Genomic DNA, 17,065 nt, shown 5'->3' on the forward strand with positions numbered 1-17,065 from the left:
AAGGTCATCGATGGCGTGAACAATATATTAAAGACTTCCGTCATATAGTGGTTTAAACGTCGGAATCAAACTAAACCAATAAAAGTATGCTTGTCCATTGTTTATGTCTATTAAACCACCTATTTAATTATGGCTTTTCACAATTGGGAGCAAGGAATGAGTAATAAATAAAATTAAAATAATATTAAAAAACAAGTCTCGGAACAGTCAATCTATCCAAACCCCTTAATGACACTCCAAAACTTCGCTGCAGATCAAGTTGGTTGCATGACCAGCTATAAGGGTCATATGTGACAAATTCTCATAATCCAAAAAATATATAAAAATAAGAAAACAGAAGAGTCTGTAAAATCAAGAGACTCAAAATCAAGAGACTAAAAAATTTCGCTGCAGATCAAGTTCGTTGCATGACCAGCTATAAGGGTCATATGTGACAAATTCTCATAATCCAAAAAATATATAAAAATAAGAAAACAGAAGAGTCTGTAAAATCAAGAGACTCAAAATCAAGAGACTAAAAAATTTCGCTGCAGATCAAGTTCGTTGCATGACAAGTTACAAGGGTCATATGAGACAAATTCTCATAATCTAAAAAATATGTAAAAATAAGAAAACAGAAGAGTCTGTAAAATCAAGAGACTAAAAGACTTCGCTGCAGATCAAGTTGGTTGCATGACAAGTTACAAGGGTCTTATGAGACAGATACTCATCATCTAAAATATATATAAAAATAAGAAAACAGAAGAGTCTGTAAAATCAAGAGACTCAAAATCAAGAGACTAAAAAGCTTCGCTGCAGATCAAGTTGGTTGCATGACAAGTTACAAGGGTCATATGAGACAAATTCTCATAATCTAAAAAATATATAAAAATAAGAAAACAGAAGAGCCTGTAAAATCAAGAGAGTCAAAATGAAGAGACTAAAAAACTGCGCTGCAGATCAAGTTGGTTGCATGACAAGTTACAAGGGTCTTATGAGACAAATACTCGTAATCTAAAAACTATATAAAAATAAGAAAACAGAAGAGTCTGTAAAATCAAGAGACTCAAAATCAAGAGAGTAAAAAACTTCGCTGCAGATCAAGTTGGTTGCATGACAAGTTATAAAGGTCATATGAGACAAATTCTCATAATCTAAAAAATATACAAAAATACGAAAACAGAAGAGTCTGTAAAATCAAGAGAGCCAAAATCAAGAGACTAGAAACTTCACTGCAGATCAAGTTGGTTGCATGACAAGTTCTAAGGGTCATATGAGACGAATTCTCATAATCCAAAAAAAATATAAAAATAAGAAAACAGAAGAGTCTGTAAAATCAAGAGATTGCTTAATAACTCCTGCTTGTTCTAGAATTACTAGGTAGTGTTTTTAAGACAGTTTGTGTTTTCATGATGTTGATTTTTTCGTGTTGTCCCACAGTTGTTGGTCAAATGCTGATGAGGTCTGGCCTCGTCCTCAGGACAGGATCAATTTCTCAGGAGGGTAAAAAACGCTTCGTTCGTACTATTTTTGTTCAGATGTTTAGCTGTAGATCCATGTCTAATTCACCCATTATCCCTTTTCAACCCTCATGCCTTTAAAAACACTGAAAACCAGGGAGTTTTTTTCACTATTTGTTAACTTAAAATTATTATGAGCTGACTTTGTTTGAGTTTTTACTCTCTTTATACCCTTGAGGTTTGAAATATATTATAGAGCACTACACAAAAAGACAGTTTTGACTCAAAAGACTTCATTGTACCGCTAGAACATCTTTTTACTTTAAACGCTACCCTAATAAAAAAAATTTGTCAGGTACCTTCAATTGTTGCTTGCTGTTTCAGATAAACACACACAAATTACTTTACAAGCAGATACGACTCCTGAAAAACTTATAATTAAATCCTTAATTTAGAATAAGAACTTCCATTAATGGAACTTTCCTAAACAGCGAATTTTTCTTAAAAGTCAATCTTGAATTGTCTAAAAGCTAAGAGAAACAAGAAGAACTTTCAGAATAAATCTACAGACAATGAGAAATGGAAAAATTTTGAGAATATTTTAGAATTTAATATAAACAGCGCCAATACAATCGTGCATTTTAGTTTTGATAAAAAAAAGCTTTATTTTAATTCTGATTAAATTTGGCCGATATTCTCTTTTTATTGAAAAATGGGTCTAACCTTGGAATTAACCTTCCGCTGTAATTTTATTTAGATGAATACATGTTTCAACCGGTCAAGAGTTACCAAACAAAATAAGTAAAAAACCGTTCTATTCCTTTTTAGCTCGTTTTTATTTTTCGCTCTATCCCTCTGTTCCGACGAGAAGGCCATAGGGTCCTGGCTAAACATACAAAATTTTAAATTAAAGTATCAAAGCTAACAAAATAAAAACAATTTTGTCTTCTCGACCGAGATTGTTTTTGATTTTTTCTATTGGTCGTTTAAAATTCTGGATTAATTTTAGTTTTTCTTAAGTATTAATTAAATATCATTTGACATTACTTAATTAGATCTTCTTACACCTGGAGACGCATTGGGCAGCAAGGGTTGACCTCCAACTTGACCGATCTTGTGTCAAAGACCAAAATTCATTAAGAGTGGTTCTCAGACTCGTCGCTTCTATCTCCAGAGATCGATCAAGCGTGCTGCGTTGTCTACCATTTCTTAGAATGCCGGGTGGGGTCCAACACCATAAATAGTATGGGAGACATCCTTCACTTATGCGGGTCATATGCCCCCAGTACTTCCGTCTTCTCATTTTGATCTCGTCGGTCACCAGTGGTGGTTCGATATCAGCCCTTACCTGGGTATTTGTTGCTCTATTGGTCCAATGTACCGCAAGGATTCTGCGCAGGCAATTATTCTCGAAGCCAATTAGTATTATTCAGCATTCATTGAAAGGCTTCAGGAGTCGCATCCATATAAAAATATAGAGAATACATTACTCCTAGACAATCGCAATTTCAATATCTGAGAGTAGTTTCTACATCTCCAAATATTTTTCAGCTAAGAAAATGCTCCTCCTGCATACGCTATGCGTAGCAAGACTTCTCTATCACAATTCTCATCTTGGGGAATCGTACTACTGTGGTACTTAAATCCTCTGACCTCTTCTATATCAGCGCCTTCGTATAGAATCCCATCTGCAACGGTCGTCATAACTCTGTTTGACAAACTTCTCGTTTTATCAACATTAATCTTCAGGCCCATAGCAGCTTTCGCTGCTAGTTCATTCAGATTATGTTGAATGTCCTCTTGACAGTGAGCCACGAGAGCGATATCATCATCAAAATCGCAGTCGTTTAATTGAAGTTCGGGGCTTATCTGTATGCCTCCTCTAAAGCGGCAAGCTTGAAGCACAAAATCTCTAAGTATTGCGAGTATCATTGGAGATACTAAACATCCTTGACGTACACTGGAGTCAACAGGGAACCACTCTAGCAGCCCATTCTCCGTCTGGACTGCACAAACCTGTACAGCACACTGGACTTTAATCATATTCACAATTTCCGGAGCCATTCAATACGCTAGGGAATTTTCCAAATTGCCCCAAGGTGCCCAAAGTCAAATGCTTTCAAGAAGTCTATGATCATTAAACAATTTTAATTAAATGTTCATGATTTAATTTATGAGATTTTTTTTGGTTTGTTTAATGTTTTAAATTTTTTGTAAGGAATTTGTTCTTTCAAATTTTGGATTTTTTTTTAAACAGCGTAAATACCAATAATGAAATGATTTATCATATTTTTTAGTTTTCTCCTTTGATTGTTTAAAATTTTAGATTTTTTTTTAGCAGTGCTATATCATGAAAATAAATACGAAAAAGTAATTACACTAATTAAACTAAATAAATATAAGGCAAGACTAATTAAAATAATTAAACATAATAATTAAACTAATAAATAAGAAAAACTAGCTTGACAACACTTTTCGTCAAAAGTCAAAGAGTAACAACCTGTTGGTTCCCAAAGACAATTACATCATCAAAGAAAAGCTAAACCTTCTTAAGGTTTTTTATGCCGTATACATTTAGCTTCTTTTTTTCTGATTTTCACCCCCGTTTCTTTATTTTAAATTACATTTTTAAAAACAAGTTTTTTCAACTGAAAATTAGGAGCAACATTAAAATTTAAAACGAACAGAAATAGTTACGTGCATGAAGGGGACTGCCCTCTCCTCAACACCTCTCTCTTTACGCTAAAGTTTTTTGGTACTTCTAAAAATCCTTCCTATTGTTCTAATTAAACGATCCTTGTGTTTCGACCAAGAGTCGTTCTTAAAGAATTGGGAACAAAATCCAAACTTTAGCGTAAAGAGCGAGGTAGGAGGGAGCAATCCCCTTCATACACGTAACTATTTCTGTTGGTTTTAAGTTTTAACGTTGCTCCTTACTTTCAATTGAAAAAACTTATTTTGTTTAATTTAATTTCTGATCGTTTTTATGTGGTGTCAGGAAATCCAGCCCCACCTACACTGAGAAATACCCTTCCCTACGGAAATATCCTCAAAACGATTCAATTCCAATGAAAGTTTACTCCGGACAATTACCCTTAACAAGTCCACGCGTATAGTTGAGACAGAAAAGAGAAAGCAAGACGTTTAAAAAGAATTTTGTGTAGGAATTCTGGCAAATTCTCTTAGTATACATTTTAACCTGACAAGTTCACCTCGTGAAAACTTCCTTCTCCATAGAAAATTCCGCCTTAGAAAAAAAAACTGCAAAAATTTGCCCCCCACCCGAAATTGTACACATACTTCACCATAACAAATATTATGTATATAAAAAAGGCAAATTTTATGACTTAAAACCCTTTCCCCTTGGGTTGGTGGGCCATTTTATATCCAAAGGCATAGTTATTGGATCTTTCAACTGTGATAAGCAAAATCTCAAAATTTTGTTCAGACCATTTTGCGAAAAAAGATAGTGGGGGAGGCTATTACAGGTTGCCCTCTAATCTTTTTGATTACTTAAAAAAGACGCTAGAACCTTTAATTTCCGTTCGAATGAGCCCTCTCACAATATTCAGGAGCCACTGGGTTGATACGATCACCCCCGGGAAAAAGCAAAAAAAAACAATAAACAAAACAAACAAACACGCATCCGTGATCTTTCTTCTGGCAAAAAATAGACAATTCCATATTTTTACAGATAAGAGCTTGAAGCCACTGCAGTAGGGTTTTGTGATACATTGAATCTGATGGCGTGATTTTCATTAAGATTCTAATACTTTTAGGGAGTGTTCCCCTTTGTTTGAAAATCAGGCAAATTTTCTCCGATAAGACTATTCAAATGAAACTTATGTTTTTTTAAAAACCAGCATCATAAGCCGATCCTTTTGATATATCTATTGGTGTCAAGACGCTATTTTTAGAGTTTCAGTTACTATTGACCCGGCTTGCTCCTTGCTTACAGAATTTTTTATCACGAACTGTTTAATATTTGACACCCTTTACTACAAAATTGTATGTGAAGGCTTTTTGCATTAAAAATTGAATTCCAAATTGATCCAAATTTTGATGATATATATGGCTGTGTAAGCTTCCACTTTGACAATTTAAACAATCAGATTTCATTATCACTGTCCTTGGTACACCAATAAAACTGTACGTTCTTTTTTCGAATTTAAGTTATTTTATTTTAAAATTAAGTGACGCGCACTTGAAACGTCAATCATTTATTTTAGCAAAGGAATGTCATTAGACAAAAGGAAAGAAAAGTAAAAACAATAAACTAAAAGGAAAAACAAAAGCAACTATATCATTTTGGACCTTATTCACTTTAGGGTACAAAAGCCCATTCAGAATTTCCGAAGGGGGATCCTCAGGTAAGAAGTTAATTGTAGAATTAAGGCTTATATGATAAAGTTTAGTTCTAACTTGCTACAGAGGATGTGGTTTTCTTTTCAAACGAAGTTTCAGCTTGTAATTTATAGAAACAGACAAGAAAAAATATTTTTTTTCTCTTTCTATTTTAGTGTGAAAACTCCCGAATTCAATTCATGTTCCGCTTGCTCATTTAACCTTAGGCCAAAATGAGCATGCTTTTGCATGCGGCCTTTCTTACTTATTAACTCATTTAAATATTTTAATCACTCTTAGCATGGAAACACAGCTAATCGCTCTGAAACACAGACAATTCAAACTAATTAGATTGCCTTCTCTAGTTCACCAATTGACATAATATAATGTTTTTGCATCTAAATATAACGTGTGTTATTATAGGGGTGGGTCCAGGGGAATGGGTTGGAATAAGTCCCGACAGAAGGTCTGGAGTTGCACTAATTACACGTGTGGGAGGTGAAAAATATCAATGGAGAAGATCAAAGTTTTTGGGTGCTCCTCCCCCAAACAAATAATTCTATTTTGACACCCAAGTGCTTTTTACTTTTTGAAAAGAACTCATTAAATGACGCCAAACAATCTCGAGTAGATATAATAGCATCCTGTACCAAAACTGGTGTATTTCTGTGTAGTAGTAGTTACATCTCCCGGTAATGTTTCAGTAAAGAAGTACTTGTCATTTTTGAAGCAAGTACCCCCTAAAGGCTGCTAGTTGCACTAACTACTGGGCTGGAGGTGTAAAATACAAACGGGAGCCCAGCTTTTGCTGGCGACCCTCCCTCAAACATAAATTGTACATCCACCCCTGTATTTTTTTCTTAAAATTAGTGTTGGGCGATATTGGATATCGATATATCCCACCAAATATTGATATCGAACATCGAAATGTAAATATCTATATTTTTTTTTCGTGTATTTACCGGTGAACATCCAACAGAAAAAATTATTTCATGTATAGACGAGAAGAAGAATTATGTATTATATCCATTGACTCATCTATGCTGATACACAGCATGTGCAGCTGTATCCAAAAGTTGGCATAGTCTGTTCGCCAACTATGCTTAGTGATGATGGACTCTTAAATGTCGCTGAGAATCTCCAAAAGTCTTGGTTAGATAAAATACATTCTAGGCTCATATGCTTTGTTCGGATCACACTCTTCACGATTGCCACATACTTCAATTTGAGTTTGAAGAAACTACATATTATCGCTGACGATCTTCTCCAAATTGAGAGTAAAATAGTAAAGAGACACGGATTTGGTCTTTCTGGAATCTGTATCAACAGATGCAAATGCCATGACAGTCACTGAGATTCAGCCATTATATAATCAAGCCATTTTGTGGGGATTATATGAAGAAGTTCCTGTTGTCAATGCAAAGCGAGATTTGTCAGCAGCTGCGTCTGTCATGGCCTTCTAGATTTTCATTAGGAAGTCTTTGGTTCCAAGAAAAACTGATGAGCTTGATCATGGAACTTTTGTAAAATGGGTCTCAGAAATACCTGTAGAAACTTGTCATATAGAACTATTGTCCTTGTCTGCCACAAATGCCCTTTCTGAGAGTGAATTCCAAGCCTCGTCAGTTAATCATATAGTTCGTGGTAAAAAAAAAAAAAAAACTATAAGTAAGGAGCAGCTCGGCCAAATAGCAACCGAAACTATAAAGTACGGAATTTTGATAAGAATAGGTACACCAAGTGAATTGGCTTTAATGCTGACTCCAGATATATAATTAAATAAAAAAAAAACTAATTTTTTTAGCTGAAAGTAAGGAGCGACATTAAAACTTAAAACGAACAGAAATTACTCCGTATGTGAAATGAGTTGTCCCCTCCGCAATCCCTCGCTCTTTACGTTAAAGCTTTAAATTGTTTTAAAAAGTAGAATTGTGGCAAAGAGTCAAACTTCGTTACTACGAACTGTTTGATATGCATGAAGTCTCAGATTCAAATCAAAAGCCATGAAAGTCTGAGAAAGTGTGTATGACTTTTAGGAAAGGGTGGAAACGTCCCTAAAAATTCAAAGAACCTTAATAAAAGTCGCAGCATCAGTTTCGGCATATCAGAGAACCCTACTTTATGGGTCTCTAGCTTCCACCTGAAAAAATGTGAAATTTCGCACTTTTTGCCAGAATTTTTTTTTATACTTATTTTTTAATTTATATTTTTTCTGCCAGGGTGATCTTATCGAGCCAGTAGTCATATAAGATCAGGAGAGGGCTTGTTCGAACACAAGTTAAAGTTATAGTTCCCCATTTTGTGACCAAAACAATTGAAGGATAGCTAGATCCCCCTCACACGCCCCTTTTTTCACAAAGTCATTCTATCAAAATTTTGAGATAGCCATATTGATCAGCATAGTCGAAAAATCAAGTAATTTATCTAGTGTCTACATATAGTATTTGTTATTGTGAAGTAAGCAAACATTTTTGGGAGGGTGATTTTTCTTTGGGGGAAATTTTATGCCATGGGATTTTCAAAGAGGAGATTTTTTCATGGTGAGGGAAGTTTCCGGGATGAACTTCCAAAGGAAAACTATGAACGGAGGACTTTACCGGAATTCTTGTACTAAACTAGATCTACGTTGCATGGGCAACGTGAGGCGTTGCGGCAATCTTTGTTCTGCTTCATCAAGTAAAGTGTTGCGAGAGCAACACTTTAGTTTTGTTTCCTTGCTTTGATTGAACGCTGAAGTTGTTAATCTTTAAGGATCTTAAAATAAATACAAGGTGCACCAACTCGCCAAAGTTGCAAACCCCTCATTGCAACTAGCAAAAGTTACAAACCCTTCATCACTGAAGATGATTGTAGCCAAACAGCCAATTATAACTTACAAGTCCCCTACATGTCTTACCACTGGAACCAAATTGGTCTTACCATCAAATACGCCGGAAACAAAAAACAGGTACACCAAATAGCAAAAGTTGTGAGCCCCTCATTGCCGAAGATGATTATGAGCTAACAGTCGACTATTGCTTAAAACTCCCCTACAAGTCTCACAATTGGTTTTGGCCTATTTTTGGTTTCTGTGTGCACCTTTCTACTGAAGTTGTCAACCCCTTTAAACTTTCAAACTGGTACATGTCATGAAGGAATTTTCCTACAAAAAAAAAATATTTTGATCTGCTCATCAAGAGCTATCGACTGCCGTCGAAAAAAAATAATCTATCTGTCTTAGTTCAAAGGTTGACTGTTTTGCCGTAGGCCAAGTTTCTAACGTCATCACTTAGAAAGGAATTAAGGATAAACTCTAATTTCTTTAGCAATGAAAGAACTTTTAAAGCTTATGAGACACATCTGATACCATTTCTCTACCGCTATCCCACGTGCGAAAAAACGAATGATAAACTCAGCTGAAATCACGAACAGAAATGGGTAGAAAAAATACATGGCAGCACTTTCGGACCTGTGGGAAAATGCCGCTTTCTTATTTTGATTTTTTTTTTTTTTTGAGGGCAAATTTTAGTCCATCTTCAATTTGAAACTGGTGCCTGCCTACTTGCTTGCTAGAACGGAGCTCGAAAGCAGAAACATGGTTTGATGAAACGAAAGTTTGACTGCATAACTTCAGATAGTTCTTTCTGATATAGGCTATAAAACTCCACTTCACTTCACACACCATAGCCTCTGGCTCAAGGACGAGCAAAAACCATCCTTTTTGGCTCTAGGCAAGATTTCTACGAAGCTTTCCAAAATGCAAAGTCATATTTATTAATCCGGCCTATGGTCCACACTTTCCGTAGAAACTGCAAAGGTTAGGTCCTTACCACTTTCTAGGAATGAGCTGAAAACGGGGTGCTAGGAGCAAAAAAAAAAACAAGACAAAACCAAAGTGCTGCTCTCACAACACAATTCTTCTTATTTGGCTTACTTTCTCTTTGCCAATTTTACTTTATTGCCTGGGTATATACCGTGGAACCTGCCAAGGGAAAATTTTCAATGGAGTTAAAATTGTCTGGGGGATTTTTCCTTGGGGGGGATTTTCCGCGGGAGAGATTCTCTATGGGAGAATTCTGCGCGGGAGAAACTATCCATTGAGACATTGGGAGGGGAAAATTACCAGGGAACCTTTTCCAAGGAGAGAGGATTTCTGACATGATTTGAAAATGATTAGAGATTATAAGACAAACAAGTCTTTTTTTCGAATGAAAGTTGGCTCAAAAGAATTTTCCAGGCGAAATTGTCTGGAAGGAGCTTAGTGGGGGGTATTTTGAACAGGGATAGAATTATCTAGGGAGGAACCTTCCAAGCAGGAATTTTGTCATTTAAAAAAATAACAATTTTTTCAACTAAAAGTAAGGAGCATCATCCAAATTTAAAATGACCAGAAACTGTACCGTGTAAGAGGAAGGGGTCCCTCTTCTCAATACCTTGTTGTTTAAACTAATTTTAACTTTTTTTCCAAATTATTTAAGAGCAACTGCTGAAACAGAAGAATCGTTTAATTCAAGTATGAAGATTTTTAAAATACAAAAAGAGATTTTGGAATGAAGAGTGAGGTTTTAAGGAGGGGTTATTCCTCTCATACACAGAACATATCTGTTCTTCTGATTTTTAAAGTTGCTCCGTACTTACAGTGGATTTTTTTTTTATTTAATCTCTGAAAGGAAGAGCGAACTCTCAAGGGAAAATATTCACATACTTATGATCTGCGAAAAATGCTCTTAATTAAAATTTTTGTTGTTGAATTTTAGCAGAACTTAAATTTAATTTGAGAAAAAAAAACTTTCCAGATATATCGAAATCGATATATCGATTATCGGATATCGAAATTGAAAATATTAATATGTCGATATATAGTTTAATCAAATTATCGCCCAACAATGAAAGTACCTCATGAGATGATGTCAAAAAAATTCGAAAGGATATAAGCTGAATCAAGCTTGCTTTAACACCAATATATTTTAATGCAAAATACAATGTTTAAAATGCCCCCTTGAGTCAGAGATGAGAAAAAATCGGAATAATTCTTTATTTTTAATTTAGGTTTGGTCTTGTCAGGTTTTAATACAATTCTAAAATTAAAGCTTCACCTTCCTATTCCATTGATTTTTTGCCTAAAAATGGATTATTTTAGAAAACTTAAGATAGACTAATTAGTAAACTGTTTTTAGTGTTTTAATTAAATTTAAAACTGGCGTACTCTTATGAATTATTAGATATATCTTGCTGTAATATTTGTACAATAAAATACATGTTAAGATTTGCTTGAGGTGTTCTAATTACTTTCAATGATATAATTTACAAAAAGCAAATGTGCACACGAGTGCTAAATACAGAGGTGCTCAAGTATTTTTTTTTAGAAGAGAGCTTTTTTTTCATTGCTCAAATATAATTGCGAAAGATGTTTTCTCGATGCAAATTTAATAGAGTTGGTAGTCTTGTTGGTTTGGATGGTCTGTGCTCTAAAAGCTAATTTTCCAGCAATGTTAGTTATAGCTAATAGCAGTAGCTTCTCAAAGCTTTTATTAGCAAAATTGCGTGTCTCCTTTTGCTATGTTTTTGATATAAAACGAGTATTTTTGAAAATTATAACAATGCTATTGAGTGTAGTAAGTTCAGCAGAAATTATTTCAAAATGTTTTTGATGTTTAGCTTTTGGCTACGTTACAATATTTTATGCTCCTTTTTACTTTAAATATATTGGCAGACCAGGGTTAAACAAAATCAAAGGTGTGCCAATGGGGAGAGGGGTCGCCACCGTATATACTGAACAATACATTTTGTCATTTTTATTTAAAAAATTTCTACTCCCTCTAGACATTAATTTTTTTCCATTATTTAGAAAAGAATACCTTGCCCCCTTTCACTTACATTTTCATACAGTGGCACTCCTCAAGCGAGATAAAAATTGCTATTGGCATGAGAAATACTGAAAAGAGGATGCATAAGTGCTTCTCGGGTCTCATAGGGTAATGCAGCGTCGCCCTTGACTTAAAGCCCCGAATATATATTTAGGGCTTCTAAGGATATTGGATGGTTAGAATATAGGTCCTCTAATTCCATTAATTGATCAAGTTTAATAAGTTAAAAAAACATAAAATTATTAACACAAAAACTTTAAACTGCTTCAAATAAAAATTTACCCGAGACTTAGAAGAGGGGGCTTATGCAATTTTGAACGTTTGGGTAACTTCCTGTTTTACTACCGTCTTCTTTCTAAGAATATAATTTTATAATAATGCAAATTCTTTATTTCTCAAAAAACATTCTCAGAACTTCTGGTTATTTCGAAAAAAAATCCGAACGTTATTTCTTCTTCTTTCAATTTTCCTTTCTTCCAATAATTATCTATCGAACAGTCATGCTTGTAAACAATATATTCAGCTATTCGCCTAATTCTTACTATTTTCGTTTTTTCTTCTGCAAAGTGGCTGTTTTTCGTAAAGGAGTCCGAGCTATCCAGACTCTCGGAAGAGCAAGTATGTAAAGTTTTGAACAATTGAATTTAGTAATGCTATAAAAATTGTTGTGTGGTATATTCTGTGAGCTCCAAATTAAGCTGGTGTTTTTTTTTCTTTCTGAAAACATTTTTGCACCTAAAAATGCTTAAATATAGCTTATAATAATTAAATGGAATAAATCTAATTTAAACGAATTAAAATTCGATAATTTTTCTGAATTGCAGTCGGTTCAGTTGCAATTTCATACATTTCTCAGGCTTAGTTTTCACATGAGCAAATCTTGAACGTAACTATTTAGACAACTGAATCAAGAGCGTAACTAAAATTAAATTTTGAGGGTGGTTCAAAGAAGAATGAAAAACCATGCCTAAATTACCATTAAACAATTAAAAGGAATAGACGCTGGTAAGTTTTGGACTGAAACTAGAACCAGTTCTTCCATAACTAGTTCTGACCTCTTCCGATCCAGTTCATAAGGGCAGCCTACTCATTTCAACACTCAAGAAATTTTAAGATGGCTGTAAAGGGGGTGTTGATTGCTAACATCGGTGCCCAGGAAAACCATTAAAGTAATCTACATTATAGTCCTTCAATGCCTACAGGCCACCAGTAGAATCAATACTTACCAAAACTTTTTAAATATATATAACATTATATATATACCTCCAATCCCTCACTCTTCAAGAAACGTAAAAAGTAAAGTTAACGGAATTATGGATTTATTTCTATAGAACTTATAGATGGCTGCTTTACAAGAAGATGCTATCCCATAACCTATTTTACTCATTACTTTACAAAATATACCTTTATTATCCGGCAGTTAGCCCGACCTTAGATGAGAGGGCAAGCTACTGCCCTGATATTAGATCTAAAGGAGCATCAACCGGGACACCTAAGACCTGGTTTGAGTGAAACCCAAATTTAGTGGCTAATGAAAATGCTAATACATTTTATTAACCAACCAAACTTTTACGAACACCCTTATATAGTAAGTTTGGTAAATATTGCTTCCGCTAATATGAAATCCCCCTCTTTAGAACTTCAATGATATAGTCCCGTCTTAATTCAAATGCTTGATTTTTTTGGTCAGAGCAAAAAGAGCTTTTATAATAACCAAAACGAATAGACTCTTGAGTGCTTTAATGCTCTCTGATGAGATTGAAAATCTCTTTTTTTTTCAAAAGAACTTAGTACTTTGATTAGTAAGAAATTTGGCCGCTTTATTTTTTGTACTCTTTTTATTTTAATATATTGCTGGAACATTCGCAATAAAACAAACAGCCTAAATAAATATATGTATATTTTAAAAAGGGTGAAACAGCTCATTGTAATGTGGAACAAAAAATGGGAGAAAATTAAGACAAATATTAAGGAGATAAAGAAATATAAGAATAAACATTGACCAATAAAGATGCACTAAAGCGCACCTTAGCATGGTAAAAATGTATATGCTTAGCTTGTGAAATGTCTGTGCTTTCAATGTGAAACCCGTAAGGGTATTTACGTAGATCACAAGGATTTGTAACATTGGATTGACTAGCTGACCAATCAGGATAAAGATAGAGTAAAAGGTAAGGTGGAAAAGTCTCACAACTCCTTGTGACTTTCCTAACATTTTTGTGTATTTATGCCATTATTGCTTCTACTATGAAGAACCTTGTGTTGGACCGTTCCCATGGATATGTTTAGAACCACCGAATCCGATTGCTAAATTCAAAGACCTTATATAGAACTTCAAGGTTTTGAGAAATTAGATTCAGAAAGCTAGGCAATTCAAATTTCTCCGCGAATCCTAAACTACAAGAATGGATTGTTGCTCGAAGAAGAAGACGCATGAAAATTGTTTTAAAAAGTGTTGGTTGATGTATAGTAATATAAGGTTTTTGGTTTTGTCACAAAGGACTTCAGATCTGATGCATACTGCATGAAATAGCTTCTATTTTGCTTCAATATTGGAGCCTATACCTTCTTCCTTTTCAGGACGTTTGTAGGAGCAGCCCTGACCTTCTAGCTTTTAGTTTTTTCTCCTTATCTCTCCGTCAATACAACACTAAGAATGTTTTGCCTTGACTTTCTAGTGATTACTTCTTATTATTTATCTGTTATTTATGCGGTATCTTTGTTATATATCTGTTTATCCGTATTTAAACGCTAAAATATTTATTTATTTACTGTAAAATATAAATATATAAGAAACTCTTATGTTTATTTATTGGTCCCTGCCTTACAAACATACAAAAAATAAGCGTTTAAGTTTCTTGTTCTTTTGGGGTAAATTTGAAGAGTGATACTTTCGACTCTCTTAACCTTTATTTTGATTATCTAAGAAACTTAGACTTGTGTTTTAAACCAGAGTCACTTTGCAATTGGAAATCAGTTCTTAAATTCTTAATGGTTTAGTTCTATCCCCCCTTTCTCTTTATCTTTCTTCTTTTCTCTTCGCTAAATTGTAATGTAATGTACTTAATTCGGCTACTAGTAAAGTAAATAGAGAACCGTCTAAATTGTCTTAGTTGGGATGAAAACTGCAACTTCAAAAAATTTGGCAGATGGTTTTACACCAGGTTCACAGCTGTTAAGGTTCACTTATTAAAGGTTTAATTAATAATTCAATCATTATTCAGGTTTATGAAAGTTATTCGGCTTGACATAGACTTTTTTAGTTAATGATTGAATTATAGTTAATAATTAAAGTTGTCAAGGTTTATCTAAACCAAGTCTTTCGCGTCAGTTCCAAGTTTTTGATGTTTTACATTACCGTTAACATAAAGTTACATTTTCCAATGGAAAGGTCATTATAGTCTTTTATTCCACACATTTTGTCTTTTTGCTAAAAGACAATCGAAAATCTTGTTTACAAACCTATCTATAAAAATAATAATATTTCTCGCTTCAAGAAAAAAGAATGAAGTTAAGAGTAGAACTATTGAATTGTAACGGGTAGAAAACCCTAAGGCAAATGTACTTCATTTCAATAGTAAAAAATAATTGAGTGAACAAGTGGTAAAGCTTAAATTTCAAAATATGAGTGAAACCCTCTTATTTTGTATGGTTAGCCTAGATATACTCAAAATATGACAAATAATTAATATTTTGCCATTGTATATTATTTTTTTTTAACAAAACCGATATTGTTTAATGTTGCAAAATGTTTGCCTCGCTGTCAACGTCATTGTTTGTTCTATGAAATTCTAAGTGCGAAATACAAATCCGATCAATGTTTTTCATAATCTCTAAGAATAACCAAATCTACATTATTGTATTTTTCTCGTTGCTTTCAGTGTAAAAAAAAAAAAAAAAAAAAAAAAAAAAAAAAAAAAAAAAAAAAAAAAAAAAAAAAAAAAAAAATATGCAGTTCCACGACCGTGACGAACCCACACTCATAGTTAATTTCTGATTATGTCCCTTCTTATCAAACGTATTTTACTGAAAAATTATATTTCAAGACTTAAGGGCCCTGTAAATAAAATACAAAAACAAATGCCCACCTGGACTCAGCTCCCCGTTGGCTAGACTGAAGCATTTTCTATCGTTAATTTTTGTAAATAAAATATCTTAAATCCCTTAGATCGATTAAAAAAAAATGCAAATATAAAGAAAAATTTTGAGCGCACACTAGTGCCACATTTTGAATGGGTGGCATCTACTTAAAACTTTCCAGTTGCTTTCAAATTTTATGCTATATACATATTATTTTGCTTTCTATGTGCAACCTAAAATTATCCTCTGTTTTAGGCGACGATTACTCCATCATTGAAAGTAAGTGTGTGACTTTCAATTGAAAGCTTCCTTTGCATGGTTTTTTCCTGTTTCTAGTTTCCTTCAAGACATGCATGAATTGGGATTCTTTAATGATATTCTTCAATTCTTTTTTACCGAGAATATACTTGAGCATAATTCACTATAATTCACTTTGGGATATTTTTTTTCTAGATTTATGACGACCTCACGACATGTCACTGATGTGCAAAGAAAATGAACCTCAAATTGTCAAAACTTTTCACATTTTTTCACCAAGAATATACTCGAGCATATTCACTTTCATTTTCTATGGGATATGTTTTTTTTCTAGATTTATGTCGACCTCACACTCATGCTTTTCACTGATGTGCAAAGAAAATGAACCTCAAATTGTCAAAACTTTTCACATTTTTTCACCAAGAATATACTCGAGCATAATTCACTTTCATTTTCTATGGGATATGTTTTTTTTTAGATTTATGACGACCACACACTCATACTTGTTACTGATGTCCAAAGAAAAATGAATCTCACATCGGCAAAACTTCCCGGACTAGATACAAATAAATGGAAAGGCAAAAATACTAGAAATATAATAAATTTAAGTCACAACATATTAAAATCGTCCGAAAACTTTCTTATGATTTGGTCGTTCAAATTCAAAAATAAACTTCTGGCTTTTTGACAGCACGAATATATCTGCTTTTTCTGTTGAAAAGAAAAATTTTTGCCTTAATACGGCTAACGCAATGTTGTCAGTGGTTAAAAAATTTTTGCATAGTTACTTTCCAGCTATTAAATGGACTTTTTGCGCAGAAGAAGATGTCTGAGCAGAAGGAGATGTATTTCTTACGAATGGGTGATCGGATCTTAATGAAACGTGATATATAGAAGTCTCATGTCTCAGATGCTCCATTTTCAGTTCGGATCGAATTCGGAGAAATTCGGAAAAATTAGAAAAAATGACGTATTTTTAACTTACGAACGAGTGATTGGATCTAAATGAAATTTGATATTTAGAAGGACCTCGTAACTCAAACCTCTTATTTTAAATCCCGACCGGCTTATAAAATTTACATTTTATAAACCCCATTT

The 17,065-nt window shown here is 33.7% G+C and overlaps 1 protein-coding gene across 27 annotated transcripts in view; it reads left to right on the forward strand.

Annotated features, from left to right (window-relative positions):
* The window catches only part of LOC136041182 (calcium-activated potassium channel slowpoke-like), a 280,833-nt gene that overhangs the window by 175,780 nt on the left and 87,988 nt on the right, over window positions 1-17,065 (forward strand). For 14 of the 27 annotated variants that reach the window (XM_065725713.1, XM_065725714.1, XM_065725712.1 and 11 more), the window contains 2 exons: window positions 1,420-1,482; window positions 15,965-15,988. The exons of 3 other annotated variants lie outside the window; for them this stretch is intronic. In XM_065725713.1, the coding sequence (XP_065581785.1) occupies window positions 1,420-1,482; window positions 15,965-15,988 (87 nt within the window). Of the gene's footprint in view, window positions 1-1,419; window positions 1,483-12,196; window positions 12,248-15,964; window positions 15,989-17,065 lie in introns of all 27 variants that reach the window. 10 more of the 27 variants (XM_065725716.1, XM_065725725.1, XM_065725720.1 and 7 more) reach the window with 4 other exon arrangements.

This window comes from Artemia franciscana, unplaced genomic scaffold (assembly GCF_032884065.1).
Source record: "Artemia franciscana unplaced genomic scaffold, ASM3288406v1 PGA_scaffold_1179, whole genome shotgun sequence".
NCBI lineage: Eukaryota > Metazoa > Arthropoda > Branchiopoda > Anostraca > Artemiidae > Artemia > Artemia franciscana.